At 50.1% G+C, this 15,299-nt stretch overlaps 2 protein-coding genes across 2 annotated transcripts; both read left to right on the forward strand.

Moving 5' to 3' along the window:
• Positions 1 to 5,074: 5,074 nt before the first annotated feature.
• Positions 5,075 to 8,812, forward strand: LOC139838825 (uncharacterized). The gene is made up of 4 exons (XM_071828847.1): positions 5,075 to 5,082; positions 7,986 to 8,162; positions 8,245 to 8,452; positions 8,543 to 8,812. The coding sequence occupies exons 1-4, from the start codon at positions 5,075 to 5,077 to the stop codon at positions 8,810 to 8,812; spliced, it is 663 nt and encodes a 220-aa protein (XP_071684948.1).
• A 2,512-nt stretch (positions 8,813 to 11,324) lies between these two features.
• On the forward strand, positions 11,325 to 14,825 carry LOC127348098 (uncharacterized). Its single transcript, XM_051374198.2, has 2 exons — positions 11,325 to 14,248; positions 14,386 to 14,825. Exons 1-2 carry the CDS (start codon positions 11,332 to 11,334, stop codon positions 14,760 to 14,762), a joined length of 3,294 nt encoding a protein of 1,097 aa, XP_051230158.1. The 5' UTR covers positions 11,325 to 11,331; the 3' UTR covers positions 14,763 to 14,825.
• Positions 14,826 to 15,299: the final 474 nt, after the last annotated feature.

Consider the following 15,299-nt stretch of genomic DNA (forward strand, 5'->3'; position numbering starts at 1 on the left):
CGGCTCAAATGGAGCCTATTTTATGGTGAAGTATGCCCAACCTATGGTTTCCATGTACACATGCCATATGCGCGCGGAAGCCATCTGGGAATCCCACCCGCTTCCTGCGGTGCCCCGCCGAATCCGCTGGAAACTGTCCGGATTTGAACTGGGGCGACACTTTCCTTCGCTCAATAAATGGAGGGAAAAATGTTTTTAGGTCTAGGACGCGTCATTTTATGTGCTAAATATTTTCCGTTTCGCGCGTTGCCGGACGGGTGCACGCGCGCGCCCGGTACGGCCATACCGCATGTCCCGGCGGCCCCGTTTTGCGCAGTTGGCAAAGCAAACGGAGCCAAAAAATCGAGCGGAGCCGCGTGGCGTCATTTTATGTGTCCTAGTGACCACTGCAAAAGACGGAACTGGGATACGGCAATTATCTTGGAGAACCCTTCACGAACAGGGCTATCTCGTCCGGAGTTCTATGGCTTTTAGGGGAAATGAGTAGGAAACGGCCCGTTTCACCACATAGTTTGTCGGAACGAGGCCATATTTGGCACGTGCGTGGGCCTTAGGATGGGAAGCAAGGCCCGGTCGCGGATTTCCAATCCGAACCACGGCGACGGTTTTTCCATTTTCGGGGTGCCGGAAGGGCTTTTTTGTGAAGCGGCTACATGGTGCGCATTTCAGTATCGCGCGGGACCTCCGCGCGGCGGTAGGATACCTCCTCCGCACCTCCTATCACATGCCATATGCGCGCGGAAGCCATCTCGGGAATCCCACCCGCTTCTGCGGTGCCCTCGCCAATCCGCTGGAAACTGTCCGGATTTGAACTGGGGCGACACTTTCCTTCGCTCAATAAATGGAGGGAAAAATGTTTTTAGGTCTAGGACGCGTCATTTTATGTGCTAAATATTTTCCGTTTCGCGCGTTGCCGGACGGGTGCACGCGCGCGCCCGGTACGGCCATACCGCATGTCCCGGCGGCCCCGTTTTGCGCAGTTGGCAAAGCAAACGGAGCCAAAAAATCGAGCGGAGCCGCGTGGCGTCATTTTATGTGTCCTAGTGACCACTGCAAAAGACGGAACTGGGATACGGCAATTATCTTGGAGAACCCTTCACGAACAGGGCTATCTCGTCCGGAGTTCTATGGCTTTTAGGGGAAATGAGTAGGAAACGGCCCGTTTCACCACATAGTTTGTCGGAACGAGGCCATATTTGGCACGTGCGTGGGCCTTAGGATGGGAAGCAAGGCCCCGGTCGCGGATTTCCAATCCGAACCACGGGCGACGGTTTTTCCATTTTCGGGGTGCCGGAAGGGCTTTTTTTGTGAAGGGGCTACATGGTGCGCATTTCGGTATCGCGCGGGACCTCCGCGCGGCGGTAGGATACCTCCTACGCACCAACTATCACATGCCATATGGGGGCGGAAGCCATCTGGGAATCCCACCCGCTTCCTGCGGTGCCCCGGCGAATCCGCCGGAAACGGCACGGATTTGAACCGGGGCGACACTTTCCTTCCCTCAATAAATGGAGGGAAGAATGTTTTTAGGTCTAGGACGCGTCATTTTATGTGCTAAATGTTTTCCGTTTCGCGCGTTGCCGGACGGGTGCACGCGCGCGCCGATGCGGCCATACCGCATGTCCCGGCGGCCCCGTTTTGCGCGATTGGCAAAGCAAACGGAGCCAAAAATCGAGCGGAGCCGCGTGGCGTCATTTTATGTGTCCTAGTGACCACCGCAAAAGACGGAACTGGATACGGCAATTATCTTGGAGAACCCTTCACGAACAGGGCTATCTCGTCCGGAGTTCTATGGCTTTTAGGGGAAATGAGTAGGAAACGGCCCGTTTCACCACATAGTTTGTCGGAACGAGGCCATATTTGGCACGTGCGTGGGCCTTAGGATGGGAAGCAAGGCCACGGTCGCGGTTTTCCAATCCGAACCACGGGCGACGGTTTTTCCATTTTCGGGGTGCCGGAAGGGCTTTTTTTGTGAAGCAGCTACATGGTGCGCATTTCAGTATCGCGCGGGACCTCCGCGCGGCGGTAGGATACCTCCTACGCACCACCTATCACATGCCATATGCGCGCGGAAGCCATCTGGGAATCCCACCCGCTTCCTGCGGTGCCCCGCCGAATCCGCTGGAAACTGTCCGGATTTGAACTGGGGCGACACTTTCCTTCGCTCAATAAATGGAGGGAAAAATGTTTTTAGGTCTAGGACGCGTCATTTTATGTGCTAAATGTTTTCCGTTTCGCGCGTTGCCGGACGGGTGCACGCGCGCGCCCGGTACGGCCATACCGCATGTCCCGGCGGCCCCGTTTTGCGCAGTTGGCAAAGCAAACGGAGCCAAAAATCGAGCGGAGCCGCGTGGCGTCATTTTATGTGTCCTAGTGACCACTGCAAAAGACGGAACTGGGATACGGCAATTATCTTGGAGAACCCTTCACGAACAGGGCTATCTCGTCCGGAGTTCTATGGCTTTTAGGGGAAATGAGTAGGAAACGGCCCATTTCACCACATAGTTTGTCGGAACGAGGCCATATTTGGCACGTGCGTGGGCCTTAGGATGGGAAGCAAGGCCCCGGTCGCGGATTTCCAATCCGAACCACGGGCGACGGTTTTTCCATTTTCGGGGTGCCGGACGGGCTTATTTTTGTGAAGCGGCTACATGGTGCGCATTTCGCATCGCGCGGGACCTCCGCGCGGCGGTAGGATACCTCCTACGCACCACCTATCACATGCCATATGCGCGCGGAAGCCATCCGGGAATCCCACCCGCTTCTGCGGTGCCCCGCCGAATCCGGAAACCGTCCGGATTTGAACTGGGGCGACACTTTCCTTCGCTCAATAAATGGAGGGAAAAATGTTTTTAGGTCTAGGACGCGTCATTTTATGTGCTAAATGTTTTCCGTTTCGCGCGTTGCCGGACGGGTGCACGCGCGCGCCCGGTACGGCCATACCGCATGTCCCGGCGGCCCCGTTTTGCGCAGTTGGCAAAGCAAACGGAGCCAAAAAATCGAGCGGAGCCGCGTGGCGTCATTTTATGTGTCCTAGTGACCACTGCAAAAGACGGAACTGGGATACGGCAATTATCTTGGATGGGAAGCAAGGCCCCGGTCGCGGATTTCCAATCCGAACCACGGGCGACGGTTTTTCCATTTTCGGGGTGCCGGAAGGGCTTTTTTTTGTGAAGCAGCTACATGGTGGGAGGCGACGTTCCCGTCGATAGCGAGGCGCCTGTGGTGACTTCATCAATTTCAAGATACAATCCGCCGGCTCGGTCTTCCGGAGGTGCTCATAGGGGTAGGGTGTGCGTGTGTGCGTTCATAGGGGTGAGTGTTTGCGCGTGTATGTGAGCGCCTACGTTTGTATTGTGTTTCTCAAAAAAAAAAAATATATTATGATTATTATATGGACCTATTCTTAATATATATATATATTAGTCCGAGTCAGGATTTCGGCAGCGCCTCACCGTTGTTCTCCGGATGCACATCCTCTTGTCTTTTTGGCGAGACGTGTATCGGGAGAGCAGCGGGGAGGTGCTGCCGAAATCCTGACTCGGACCGGGGTAGAGCATGGAGAACGTACTCAATCTACGGATCCGGCGGCTGCTAGGAGCCCACCTAGTAGAGATGTAGGTTGATGCATTCGTTTTGCCTGTTAAAAAAATTAAAATATGATGCATTTTCCTATTTGATATAAATGCTATGCTTGTCGTTTGGCTTCCAATAGAGCAGAGGATGGCTGATAATGGATGGATGTACACCGGCCGTGTTAGTGCGACTAATAAAACAGATGAGTGGATAAGGAAGACTTGGCATTTAGTGAAGGAGTTGGCGCGTGGTACAAAACAGAAGGTTCAGCCACTTTGCCCGTGCAATCGTTGCTTGAAGCATCACCGTCGTGGAAAGGATGACATGTTTAAACACCTTCTGCAATATGGGTATATGCCTCGTTACGTCACGCAGATCGACTTTGATGAGCACGAACGTGACAGAGGTGAGGTGATGCGGCAGCGGCTCAATGGCAATGAGTACGATGGGGTTAGAGACTTTCTAGATGATCTTGTCGATGCCCACATGCCGTAGTCGCCACCTTCACGGGAGGAACCGCGGAACCGGAGGAACCTCCGGAACCGGAGGAACCAGAGCCAGCCGAAGGCCTTCTATGATATGATAGCCGCTGCTAAGACGCCTCTGTACGATGGCGCCGAGATTTCTCAGCTCGATGCCATCTCCCAATGTCTAGCCGACAAGACCCGGTACAACACCACCCGTGACGGCTTCGAAGCAAGTCTGAAAACAACTGGTAACATGTTGCCCAAAGGGCATTGTCTGCCTAAAAGCCTGCACGAGACGAGGCAACTCATGTCGGCGCTCAACATGGATTATCAAAGGATAGACTGTTGTGAAAATGGCTGTGTTCTCTTACGGAAACAGTTTGCGGAGGACAAGTACTGTCCCATTTGTAAGGCCTCTAGGTATGAAGAGGTAACGGGAAAGGATGGTCGGGTGAGGCGATCAAAGATCGCAAAGTCGATTCTTCGGTATCTCCCATTCATAAAAAGAATCCAGCGGCTTTACTTGACTGAGGAGACCGCCAAACGGATGACGTGGCACAAGATGGGGACTCGAATAAAGGACAATCAGGGGGCGGACGAAGATGGGACATCCATCTCGATGGCAATGCATGGAAGAACTTTGATAGAAAATACCCCCATATGGCAGCGGATGCTCGGAATGTCGAATTGCGATAGCTACGGATGGCTTCAATCCATATGGTATGTCGAATTCCAATTACGGTTGTTGGCCCGTGTTTGTAATTCCGCTCAATCTCCCTCCCGAGTCCTAATGACGAGGAAGACCATGTTTACGTCGCTGATCATTCCAGGGCCCCATTACCCGGGGAAGAACTTGAGTGTCTACATGCAGCCGATTGTGGAAGATTCGAACCACTCATGGCACCACGGGACGTGGACGTACGACCGAGCATCGAAGACAAACTTCGCATGAAAGTTTGGTTGCGGTATACCATGCATGACATGCCCGGGTACGCCCTAACATGCGGATGGTGTACAGCTGGTAAATGGCCATGCCCAGGTGTGTGCATCGACTTGAGTTCCTTTGGCTAAATAAGGGTCGCAAGTATGTTGCGTTTGACACGAATCGGCAGTACCTCAAACGGAGGCATCCGTTCGTAGAAGACAAAAAGAACTTCAAGAAAGGCAAAGTTGTGCATGAAGTAACGAGAGGTGCCAAAGTTCGATGGTATAGCTGTTGATGCCGAGCTACGTGCTCTCGTGCCGGCGGCATCGGAAGCTGGCCATCAATTTGAGGGATATGGTGTAACGCACAACCGGACTCACGAGGCAGCCTTAACGAAGCTCGAGTATTACAAGGACCTCGAACTTCCCCATAACATCGATGTGATGCACACCGTAAAGAATGTCGCGGAGTCCTTATTTCACACGTGCCTAAACATTCCCGGAAGTCAAAGGATAATGTCAAGGCTAGAGTCGATGTTGAGAAGCTACGTGATAGGAAGAAATTACACATGCAACGTCCTACTGGCCGTCGAAAGAATTGGTTCAAGCCGCACGCCGACTTCTGCCTTGATTCCATCCAAAAGAAGGAGGCATTCAAGTGGCTAAAATACGTTGTGATGTTCCCTGATGGTTATTGTTCGAATATGAGCAAGGGAGTCAATCTTTCGACGGGAAAAGTCACCGGGCTCAAGAGTCACGACTATCATATATGGATTGAGCGGCTGATGCCGGTGATGCTTCGAGGGTATCTCCCCGAGAAAATATGGCGAGTGCTCGCGGAGTTGAGCCATTTCTTCCGCACGCTACGTGCTAAGCGGATATGTCCTAAGGTTATTGAGAAGCTGCAAGTTCAAGTGCCGGAGTTGCTATGCAATTTGGAGATGATCTTTCCGCCAGGCTTCTTTACTCCGATGGCACATCTCATTGTGCACCTCGCAAACGAGGCACTCTTGGGTGGCCCAGTGCAGTTTCGGTGGCAGTTTTGTATTGAGAGAGAGTTCAAGTATATTCGGAAGATAAGCGGAAACAAAGCCAAGATTGAAGCATGCATAGCTGAGGCAACGTGCCTTCGGGAGATGGCAGATGCCGCAACAACGTACTATCCTCGATGAAGTTCCCACTCTGCATAACCCGGTCTCTCGTTACAATGTCGACGTGCCCATGAATGACCCCAAGCTTCAACTATTCCAATGTCCCGGTGGCAAGGCTGGTAAAGGACAAAAATATAGATTGGAGAGGGAAGAGAAGGATTGCATAATGCTCTATGTGCTTATGAACATGAAGGAAGTGGTGGGGGGACGACGATGGCGGTCACGATTTCATTAGGTAACATGGTGTAATGCTTATTGTATCTAGTTTCGATCACCTACACTCAACTCGGTCTAATGCTTATTGTATCCTTTCAGCGAATTCACGGATGAACAGTGGTGGCTTCCGCGCGATCCCACGGGCGCGGAGTTGGAGACTCTACTGAAAGAGGGTGCTCCCGAAGTAAAAATAAACTTTGTGTCTTGGTTCATGAAAAAAGTAATGTCTAAGCTGTCCCTCTTATTCCAATATGTGACTTGTCCCTGTTATTCCACGTAACTAATGCACACAACAAATTTGAACCGTGCTTGTAGGGAGCTGATGCAAACGTTGAGATGACAGATGAGTTGAGATGTGTTTCCCAAGGTTGTAACCGTGACGTCATGAAGTATGAGAAGTATGACGTGAATGGGTTTCGATTCCATACAGAGACACACCGAAGGGCCGGCGAATCCAAAAACGATAAAGACTGGTGTCTTCACTAAAGGATCCGATACCTTTGATTACTACGGGAGGTTAGAGAATGTATACGAGCTGACCTTCAACCGTACAAACAAACAACTCAATCTCGTTGTGTTCAAGTGTCATTGGTTCGACCCAAGAGGTGGACAGAGAATTACCAAGTCCATTGGGTTAGTTGAAGTTAAGCCTTCCACCACCTATACCGGAGCCGATGTCTATATTGTTGCTCACCAAGCCAAGCAAGTTTATTATTTGCCGTACCCATGCCAGAAAGCGGCCCTCAACGGCTGGGAAGTCGTGTTCCAGGTATCGCCACATGGTAACCTACCGATTCCCTCCGAGGACGATTACAACAACATTGACCCTGTAACATACGAGGGAATTTTCTATCAAGAGGAAGAGGACTTCGGGCACTTTGAGTTAGAATGTGTTCTTGAAGAGGACCTCAGGAACGATGCAGAAACTCGTGGTGAGTCAGTGGTGGATCTAAAGGACATAGATATGCTCGAGAAGTTACAAGTGGAAGATGATAGCGATGATGAGCCTCCACCCGTCTATCAAAATCCAACTTACTACTCAAAAGATAGTGATAGTGATAGTGGCAAGGAGAAACAAAATGAGATTGACGATGAGATTGATGACGGCTGGTGAGGGTCTTTTATGAGTTTATATTTCAACATGCTTCTTATTTGTTTAGTATCTTTATGCTTAGTATTTATATTTTTTTCAACATGCTTCTTTATTGTTTAGTATCTTTATGCTTAGTATTTATATATTCTTGAACATGCTTCTTAATTGTTTAGTGTCTTTATGCTTAGTATTTATATTTTTTTCAACATGCTTCTTAATTGTTTTCTCTTTCTCAATGCAGGTGATTGAACAATATGAGCGGCGGCAAGGAGGACTCGTCGAGCTTGCTTAAGAAGATGCAACAACGCAAGAACAATGTTAGAAGGAGTGAGAGGGAACCGCGTCGCAATCCGCGTTACGAGGACTTTGCGGTAGGAGGAGGAGGACGAGGACGAGGACGAGGACGGGGACGAGGTGGTGGAGCTGGAGGTGGCTTGGGAGGAGGTGGAGGTGGAGGTGGAGGTGGAGGTGGAGGTGGCTGGGGAGGACCGGACTTTGAGCCACCACCCTCGGCTCGAGCGACGTTGCTTCCGGGTTCTTTTTGGAGGGGACGTCTAGAGAGGAGGCGGAGACGGAGTCTAGAGACGAGGAGGACTCTAGCCGCGGGTTTGAGACTCCGGAGGAGGATGGGCGGCCGAAGGCACTGAAGATTCGTGGGGAAGCGAGAGTCCCCGACGAGAGGAAGGAGCCTAAGACCCATGAGGCGAAGACCCTTATTATTCCTGCTGGCACTGAGTAAGTGTACTAATTTGGCAATTTTGATTTTCAAGTACTAATGTTTGATTTTCATGTGCTAATGTTTGATTTTCATGTGCAGCAATTGGATATTTCCTCCGGGGGTCAAGGGGCGCCTGCCTAGTAGCATGATTGGAGCTTTGCTTAGGAAGTTCTGGCCGGGCAAGTACTATCCCCTCGGCACTGTCCCAGCTGGCGAGAAGAAGCTAGCCACTACTTGGACGGACTACGAGAGTGCCCCTGGCGTAGGCTTCCCGACGGCTGCTGAGGCCGTGATGAGAAAGTTTTGGGTAAGATATATTTTCTCGAGCTTCGTTCATATTTGATGACCCCAATGTTCTAACTCATGAATCTCACAATTGTTTTTTGCATGATTGAAGTGTTTTTATCGTGTGGCGCCCGAGGTTGAGGAGGCGGCCGCGAACAGGACTTTGCGGGCGACTTGTGAGAGGTTGACACCGCAGGTGTGGTACAACCAAAGGATCACGTCCGCGGGTCACTTCTGGGCAGAGAGAGGCGAGAGGGTCCATAAGCCGGACATTGTCGGTAAGAATGCTAAGGCCGAGTACGAGATGACGGTGGATGACTACATGTTGGTGAGTAAAATGTCAATGAGATTCTACATTGCTACTAAGTTGCGATTGCATTAGATTGAGTTGAGTATTGCATTTTCAGGTTATCCCCGATTGGGCCGAGCCGCATGCCGAGGCATGGGAGGAGATGGTTAGGACGAGGTGGCTCAAGATGGACGAGGACTTTGCAGCCGTGGCGAGGCGGAACGCGGAGAACCGAGGCGACGGTGGCACACACTGTGGGGGAAACCTCAGCTACGAGCGCTACAAGGGGAAGACGGTATGTATACATTTCATTTTCCTTCAGGTTCAAAGTTGGTACTCACAACATTTCCTTTCGCGATGCAGAGGGCCGCGTTAGGACCCGAGGAGGAGATGTCTGACCTCGAGATATACAACAAGATGCGGCTTAAGAAGCCCGATCTCTCGCAGCCTCAGCCCTCGCTCCCTGAGTACTTCGGCACCTACGCCGAGGACGTCGAGAACTACTGCGAGATGGTGAGGCATCGTCACCCGGAGGTGGATGACCCCATGAGCGCGGAGGTCGACGAGGAGTCGTTGGTCCTGTCGTCCGGAGGGTTGCCGCATGGCCGTCTCGCCATGCTGAACAAGGCCGTCAAGCATACCCTCACCACGACCTTCACGCGTCTCAAGGCGGGACTCACCAAGGACAGCCCCCCTCTCCCGCCTCGTCGCCGGGCTCGGCAACAACCCGCATACGACGTAAGTTTCCCTCATTTCCATCCTCTTTCCGACTTTCGTTCATACATTGCTAAGTGCTAACGAGACATGAATTTGTGAAATTGTAGCCTGACTTCGAGGCCGCCTACGTGGCCGCTCATCAAGAATATCAGGTGGCCTTCAACCAGCACCAGCAGCACTTCATGGAGTACATGGCATATATACATGTAAGTTCCAACCTTTGTTTTCGCAAATGATGACAAGTCCCACTTTCCCCTAGTTTGATGCTTCATTTCTGCAAAGACTGACATGTAAACTATCTTGCAGGCGTCGATGGTGGCCAATCAAACTGGACAGACAACGGATTTAGGGCCGATGCCTCCCTTTCCGGGGCCGGCGCCAAACATGCCATCGAAGGAAAATTTCGCTGCGGAGTACTATGGGAGAACAACGGTAAGTTCTTCGCCAAACCGAATACTACGGCTTTCCTTTGCCTCGCAAATTGCTAACATCTCGGGAACATGTGTGTAGGGAACGGGATGTTCCGGAAACCAGGGTGGTGGGAGGGAGATCACACCGGTTCATCATGGTGGTCCTTCTCCCGGTGCTACACCCGGTACTTCTCCCGGTACTTCTCCCGGTCCTTCTCCCGGTGGTTCTTCCGCAGCTTCTACCGGAAGGAATCGGCCGGTGTTTAGCGGCGACGAGCTCCTCTAGTAGTCCCATGTATCTTATGCACACTATGGCACCATGCATGTATGCACACTATGGCACTATGTATGCATCCTATGTCACTATGACACTATGTATGCAACCTATGGCACTATGACACTATGTATGCACTTGATGTTATATGTATTTGCACTTCATGCCTATGAATTTCATGTGAATTATATGTGCTTGTGTATCCTGCCAAATCTGGAAAACGCGCGAAACAGCAAAAAACGAAAAAATGTACCAAATGGTACCCTCTACGCCGACGGGTTCCCCCTCGGGTGAGCTCCCAGCATCACCACTGGCGCGCCACGCGTCCAGTACTGGACCAACTGCTCGAGCCTACGCCGACGGGGAGGCCCTCGGGGTAGCGGCCGTCGCCCAGGGACGCCCAGGCCGCGCCACGCGTCCAAGTACGCCGACGGGGAGGCGCTCGGCGTACGGCGCCGGGATCGCCAGGCTGCGCCACGTGTGGCGGTACGCCGACGGTGAGGCCCTCGGCGTATCGGGAGGTAGGAGCGACCAGGCGGCGCCACGCGTCCAACTACGCCGACGGGGAGGCCCTCGGCGTATCGACCGCCAAGGTCGACCAGGGCTCGCCACGCGTCACCGTACGCCGACGGTGCGGCGCTCGGCGTAGCCGTAACGGCCGTCACCTTGACGGTGCCGGTTAGCGACCTGCGCCGACGGCCACTACGCCGAGGGGTGGAGCCAGCCGTCGGGCCACTTCGTCTACGCCGACGGGCGGAGCTACGCCGAGGGCCAAGTGGCATGCGCCGAGGCCCACCTTCCCCGAGGAGCTACGCCGAGGGGCCCCGTCGGCGTAGTGTACGCCGAGGGCGAGGCGGTGATACGCCGAGGGCTGGAGGCCGTCGGCATCTTGGCAGATTCCTGTAGTGGTAGCGGGTGAATTCGTGGATCCTTGACTGATGGATGGTGCGCGCGAGACAGATGAGATTCTGTATCACTTTCACTGCTACTACCGAAGACTAATCTTTTGACTAGTGCGCGCACGCAGTATATTTTGACTCCAGTCGCAGCTGTCGTTATTTCTTAGACCTGAGAGGTACATGCTTGAGTGTCGCTTGGCTAAGGACTCGAAATCGATGCACTTGTGGCTTAGAAAGTATGCGGAAAACCCGTATAAATTCACCCCTACTCGTGCCGGTTGTTCACCGCATAGAGGTAAACAACCCAGTTCAATGGCCTCTCTATCTATGTCTTCCCACATTCCCATCTTCCTTCTAGTTCTACTTTCTGCCATCTCCGCTTCTTCCTTCAGTCCGATCAATGGAAATGACACCGACCTCAAAGCGCTGCTGGCTTTCAAAGCCCAGCTTGCTGACCCTCTCGGCATCCTCGCCGGCAACTGGACCACCGGTACTTCTTTCTGTAACTGGGTCGGTGTCTCCTGCAGCCGACGCAGGCAACGCGTCAGCGCTCTAACATTGGTGGATACACCTCTCGTTGGATCCTTAGTGCCTCACGTCGGTAATCTCTCTTTCCTCTCTGTCCTTAACCTCACGAACACTAATCTGACAGGGCCTATCCCAGCCGAACTTGGCAGGCTACGTCGTCTTAAATCTCTTGGCCTTATGGGAAATAGCCTATCAAATTCCATACCTACTGCCTTAGGGAACCTTACGAGGCTCAAGCTTCTTAATCTAGCTTCCAACCAACTCTCAGGCAGCATTCCTCTTCAGATGATGATGCATATGCACAACCTTACGAAAATTTCTCTAGGAAGAAATGATTTGAGTGGCCAAATTCCACCGAATTTGTTCAACAACACACCTTCACTGACATTCATCAATTTTGATAATAACAGTCTGTCAGGCCCTATACCACAGGCCATTGCATCCTTATCCATGCTCGAGGTCTTGGTACTAGATTACAATCAATTCTCTGGCCTAGTACCAAAAGCCATCTACAACATGTCTAGGCTGCGAGTAATGTCATTCACATCAAGCGGTAACCTATGGGGAACGTTTCCAGGAAATCAAAGTTTCAGCCTCCCTATGTTGCAATATTTTTCGCTGGCTCGTAACAATTTCTTATCCGGTCGGTTTCCATCCGGGCTTGCGTCATGCAAGTTCCTACAAGAAATGTTCTTGTGTGGAAATTCTTTTTTAGACGTGGTGCCAACATGGTTAGCCAAATTGACAAATCTCGAAAATCTTAATATGGGTTTTAATCACCTTGTTGGCACGATCCCGGTGACCCTTCACAATCTCACCAAACTTACTACACTACACCTTGGACACGGCAATCTAACCGGGCAGATTCCACTAGAATTATGTCTTATGCAAGAGCTCACATATTTGTATCTTGGAGGCAATCAATTGACAGGTGAAGTTCCGGCTTCTCTCGGGAATTTTTCAAAATTAACTTACCTATCTTTGCGGGAAAATCAGTTGTCTGGCCAAGTACCAACAACACTGGCCGACAATACACTTCTGTACAAGCTTGATTTGTCACAGAATAATTTTGTGGGAAATCTAGACTTCTTGTCGGAACTTTCCAAGTGCAGACAACTCAAACAACTTATTCTAGAAGGAAATTCTTTCACAGGCCTCCTCCCTAGCAGCGTTGGGAATCTCACTTCAGGACTAGTCACTTTCTTTGCAGGTTTCAACAAATTAATAGGTGGACTTCCGGGAGCAATTTCAAACATAAGCGACCTTGAATGGATAGATCTTCCTAAAAACCTATTCACCGAGCCAATACCAGAATCTGTAGCCACGTTAGAGAATCTCGTGCGGCTTGATTTATCTCACAATAAAATGTTAGGCCATATACCAGAAAAAATGGGTATGCTCAGAAGTCTAGAACAGTTGTTTCTCCAGTCAAACAAGTTCTCGGGCTCTATACCAGAAAGCTTTGGCAATCTTAGTTTGTTAGAAAACATCAATTTATCCAACAACCACTTATGTTCGGCAATACCCGCAAGCCTTTTCCACCTTGATAAGCTTACACAACTAGATTTGTCTCACAATTCTTTTTCTGGTGCAATACCAGCCGATGTTTCTGGTCTAAGACAAACATATCAAATGGACCTTTCATCCAACTTATTGACAGGAAGATTCCCTGAAACATTTAAACATTTCAATATGCTAATATACCTAAATTTATCACATAACTCCTTCGAAGGCTCAACTCTTGGTGCACTTGAAAAACTAGAAAGTTTAACAACATTAGATCTTTCATCTAATAATATCTCGGGTACCATTCCCATCTTCCTTGCCAATTTTACATACTTGACTACGTTGAACCTCTCATTCAATATGCTAGAGGGCCAAATACCCGAGGGAGGAGTTTTCTCAAACCTCACATTGCAATCTTTGGTTGGGAATGATGGGCTATGTGGCTCTCCACGGCTAGGATTTCCACCATGCCTTGATACATCTCATTCAACTAATATACACTTGCTTCAGTTTCTACTCCCAACACTCATATTAGCTTTTGGTGCCATTGCCATCTACTTATATCTATGGTCCGGAAAGAAACTTACGAGTAGAGAGGACAAAGCTTATGTTGAGCCAACCGATGTCATAGGCCATCAGTTAGTGTCATATCATGAGCTTGTTCGCGCCACAAATAATTTTAGTGATGAAAACATCTTGGGATCTGGATGCTTTGGGAGAGTCTACAAGGGCCAACTGACTAGTGGATTGGTGGTGGCGATAAAAGTTCTTGACATGCAGCTAGAGCAGGCTATCCGAAGTTTCGATGCAGAGTGTCAAGTGCTTCGTATGGCGCGACACCGCAACCTGATAAGGATTCTTAATACATGTTCCAACCTTGACTTCAGAGCACTAGTGCTTCATTACATGCCAAATGGAAGCTTAGAAATGCACCTGCACGGTTCTGAGAGTACAACAACGCACTTGGGTTTCCTTCAAAGACTTGGCATCATGCTCGATGTGTCGATGGCAATGAGTTATCTACACCATGAGCACTCTCAGTTGATCTTGCATTGTGACTTGAAGCCTAGCAATGTGTTGTTTGACGAGGAGATGATGGCGCATGTGGCGGACTTTGGCATTGCAAGGTTGCTTCTGGATGGCAACTCCATTATAAGTGCAAGTATGCCCGGAACAGTTGGGTACATGGCACCAGGTACTTAATTTGTTAGCGCTTGTCATTTTATTCAACATATTATTGAATAAACTATTGATAAATTATGGTAACAATACCACTCAAAACATCATGGTTAAGCAACGGTGCTTTAATTCGTTTTATGTTTTCTTGAGCAGAGTACGGTTTATTTGGAAAAGCATCACGAAAAAGTGATGTGTACGGTTTCGGAATCATGCTCCTTGAAGTCTTCACTAGAAAAAGACCGACTGACACTATGTTCAGTGCACAATTAACACTTAGAAAGTGGGTTCATGAGGCATTTCCTGGAGAGCTTGTGAAGGTTGTTGATGGCCAGCTACTACAAGACTGCTCTCTTTCTAGCTGCATCTTAGACGATGGCTTTCTTGCTTCCTTATTTGAGTTGGGTTTGATTTGTTCCAGCGACTCACCTGACCAGAGGATGACGATGCACGATGTGGTCGTGACGCTGAAAAAGATCACAGACGAGTATACAAAACGGACATCAATGACATTGTGTAACTCAGAAAAGTGACCGGTCTACCCGGGTGCTTACTACTATCTCACCTATGACTATCTATGGATGGATGTATGCGCTTTTGTTTCACACTTATAGCAGCCACATGCCTTCTGAAATAGGCACGGCTGAATAAGGCTGCGTGTGTTTCTCGCTATGGTTATATAAATTTCCACTGTAAACCAGATCTGCATTGATCAATAAAGCGGTACAATTCCACTATAAGAGTAAATATAGGGTGAAGTGGTAACAAGCTAGCTCCCTTGCAAATAGTATTTGATAGGATAAAACTTGAGGCGAGACTGTGGGTTTTGGCGGGTGCAAGCGCTTGGATGATTTGATGTCGGTAGAGTAAAACTTTGTAATAACTACGTTTTACAGTCTTCTAAACTTCAAACTTCTCCTTAATTAATCGATTGGGGCGAAGTCTTTATTGCCCCTCGTCTTGAAAAAAAAATATAGGGTGAAGTGTATGGTTCACGGCGCCAAAAAAAAACGCCCTGCCCCCGCGTCGCTCCCGCTGGGGCGACTCGGGCGGCGCCCAAACCCTAGCGC

Source organism: Lolium perenne, chromosome 4 (assembly GCF_019359855.2).
Source record: "Lolium perenne isolate Kyuss_39 chromosome 4, Kyuss_2.0, whole genome shotgun sequence".
In the NCBI taxonomy this organism is placed as follows: Eukaryota; Viridiplantae; Streptophyta; class Magnoliopsida; order Poales; family Poaceae; genus Lolium; species Lolium perenne.

Excerpts from the sequence above, each read along its gene's own strand:
- LOC139838825 (XM_071828847.1), top strand. Across the intron at positions 8,163-8,244 it reads ATTATTCCTGCTGGCACTGA|CAATTGGATATTTCCTCCGG; the intron begins GTAAGTGTACTA and ends TTTCATGTGCAG. Across the intron at positions 8,453-8,542 it reads CCGTGATGAGAAAGTTTTGG|TGTTTTTATCGTGTGGCGCC; the intron begins GTAAGATATATT and ends GCATGATTGAAG.
- LOC127348098 (XM_051374198.2), top strand. The coding sequence starts at position 11,332 with ATGGCCTCTCTATCTATGTCTTCCCACATTCCCATCTTCCTTCTAGTT. Across the intron at positions 14,249-14,385 it reads AGTTGGGTACATGGCACCAG|AGTACGGTTTATTTGGAAAA; the intron begins GTACTTAATTTG and ends TTTCTTGAGCAG.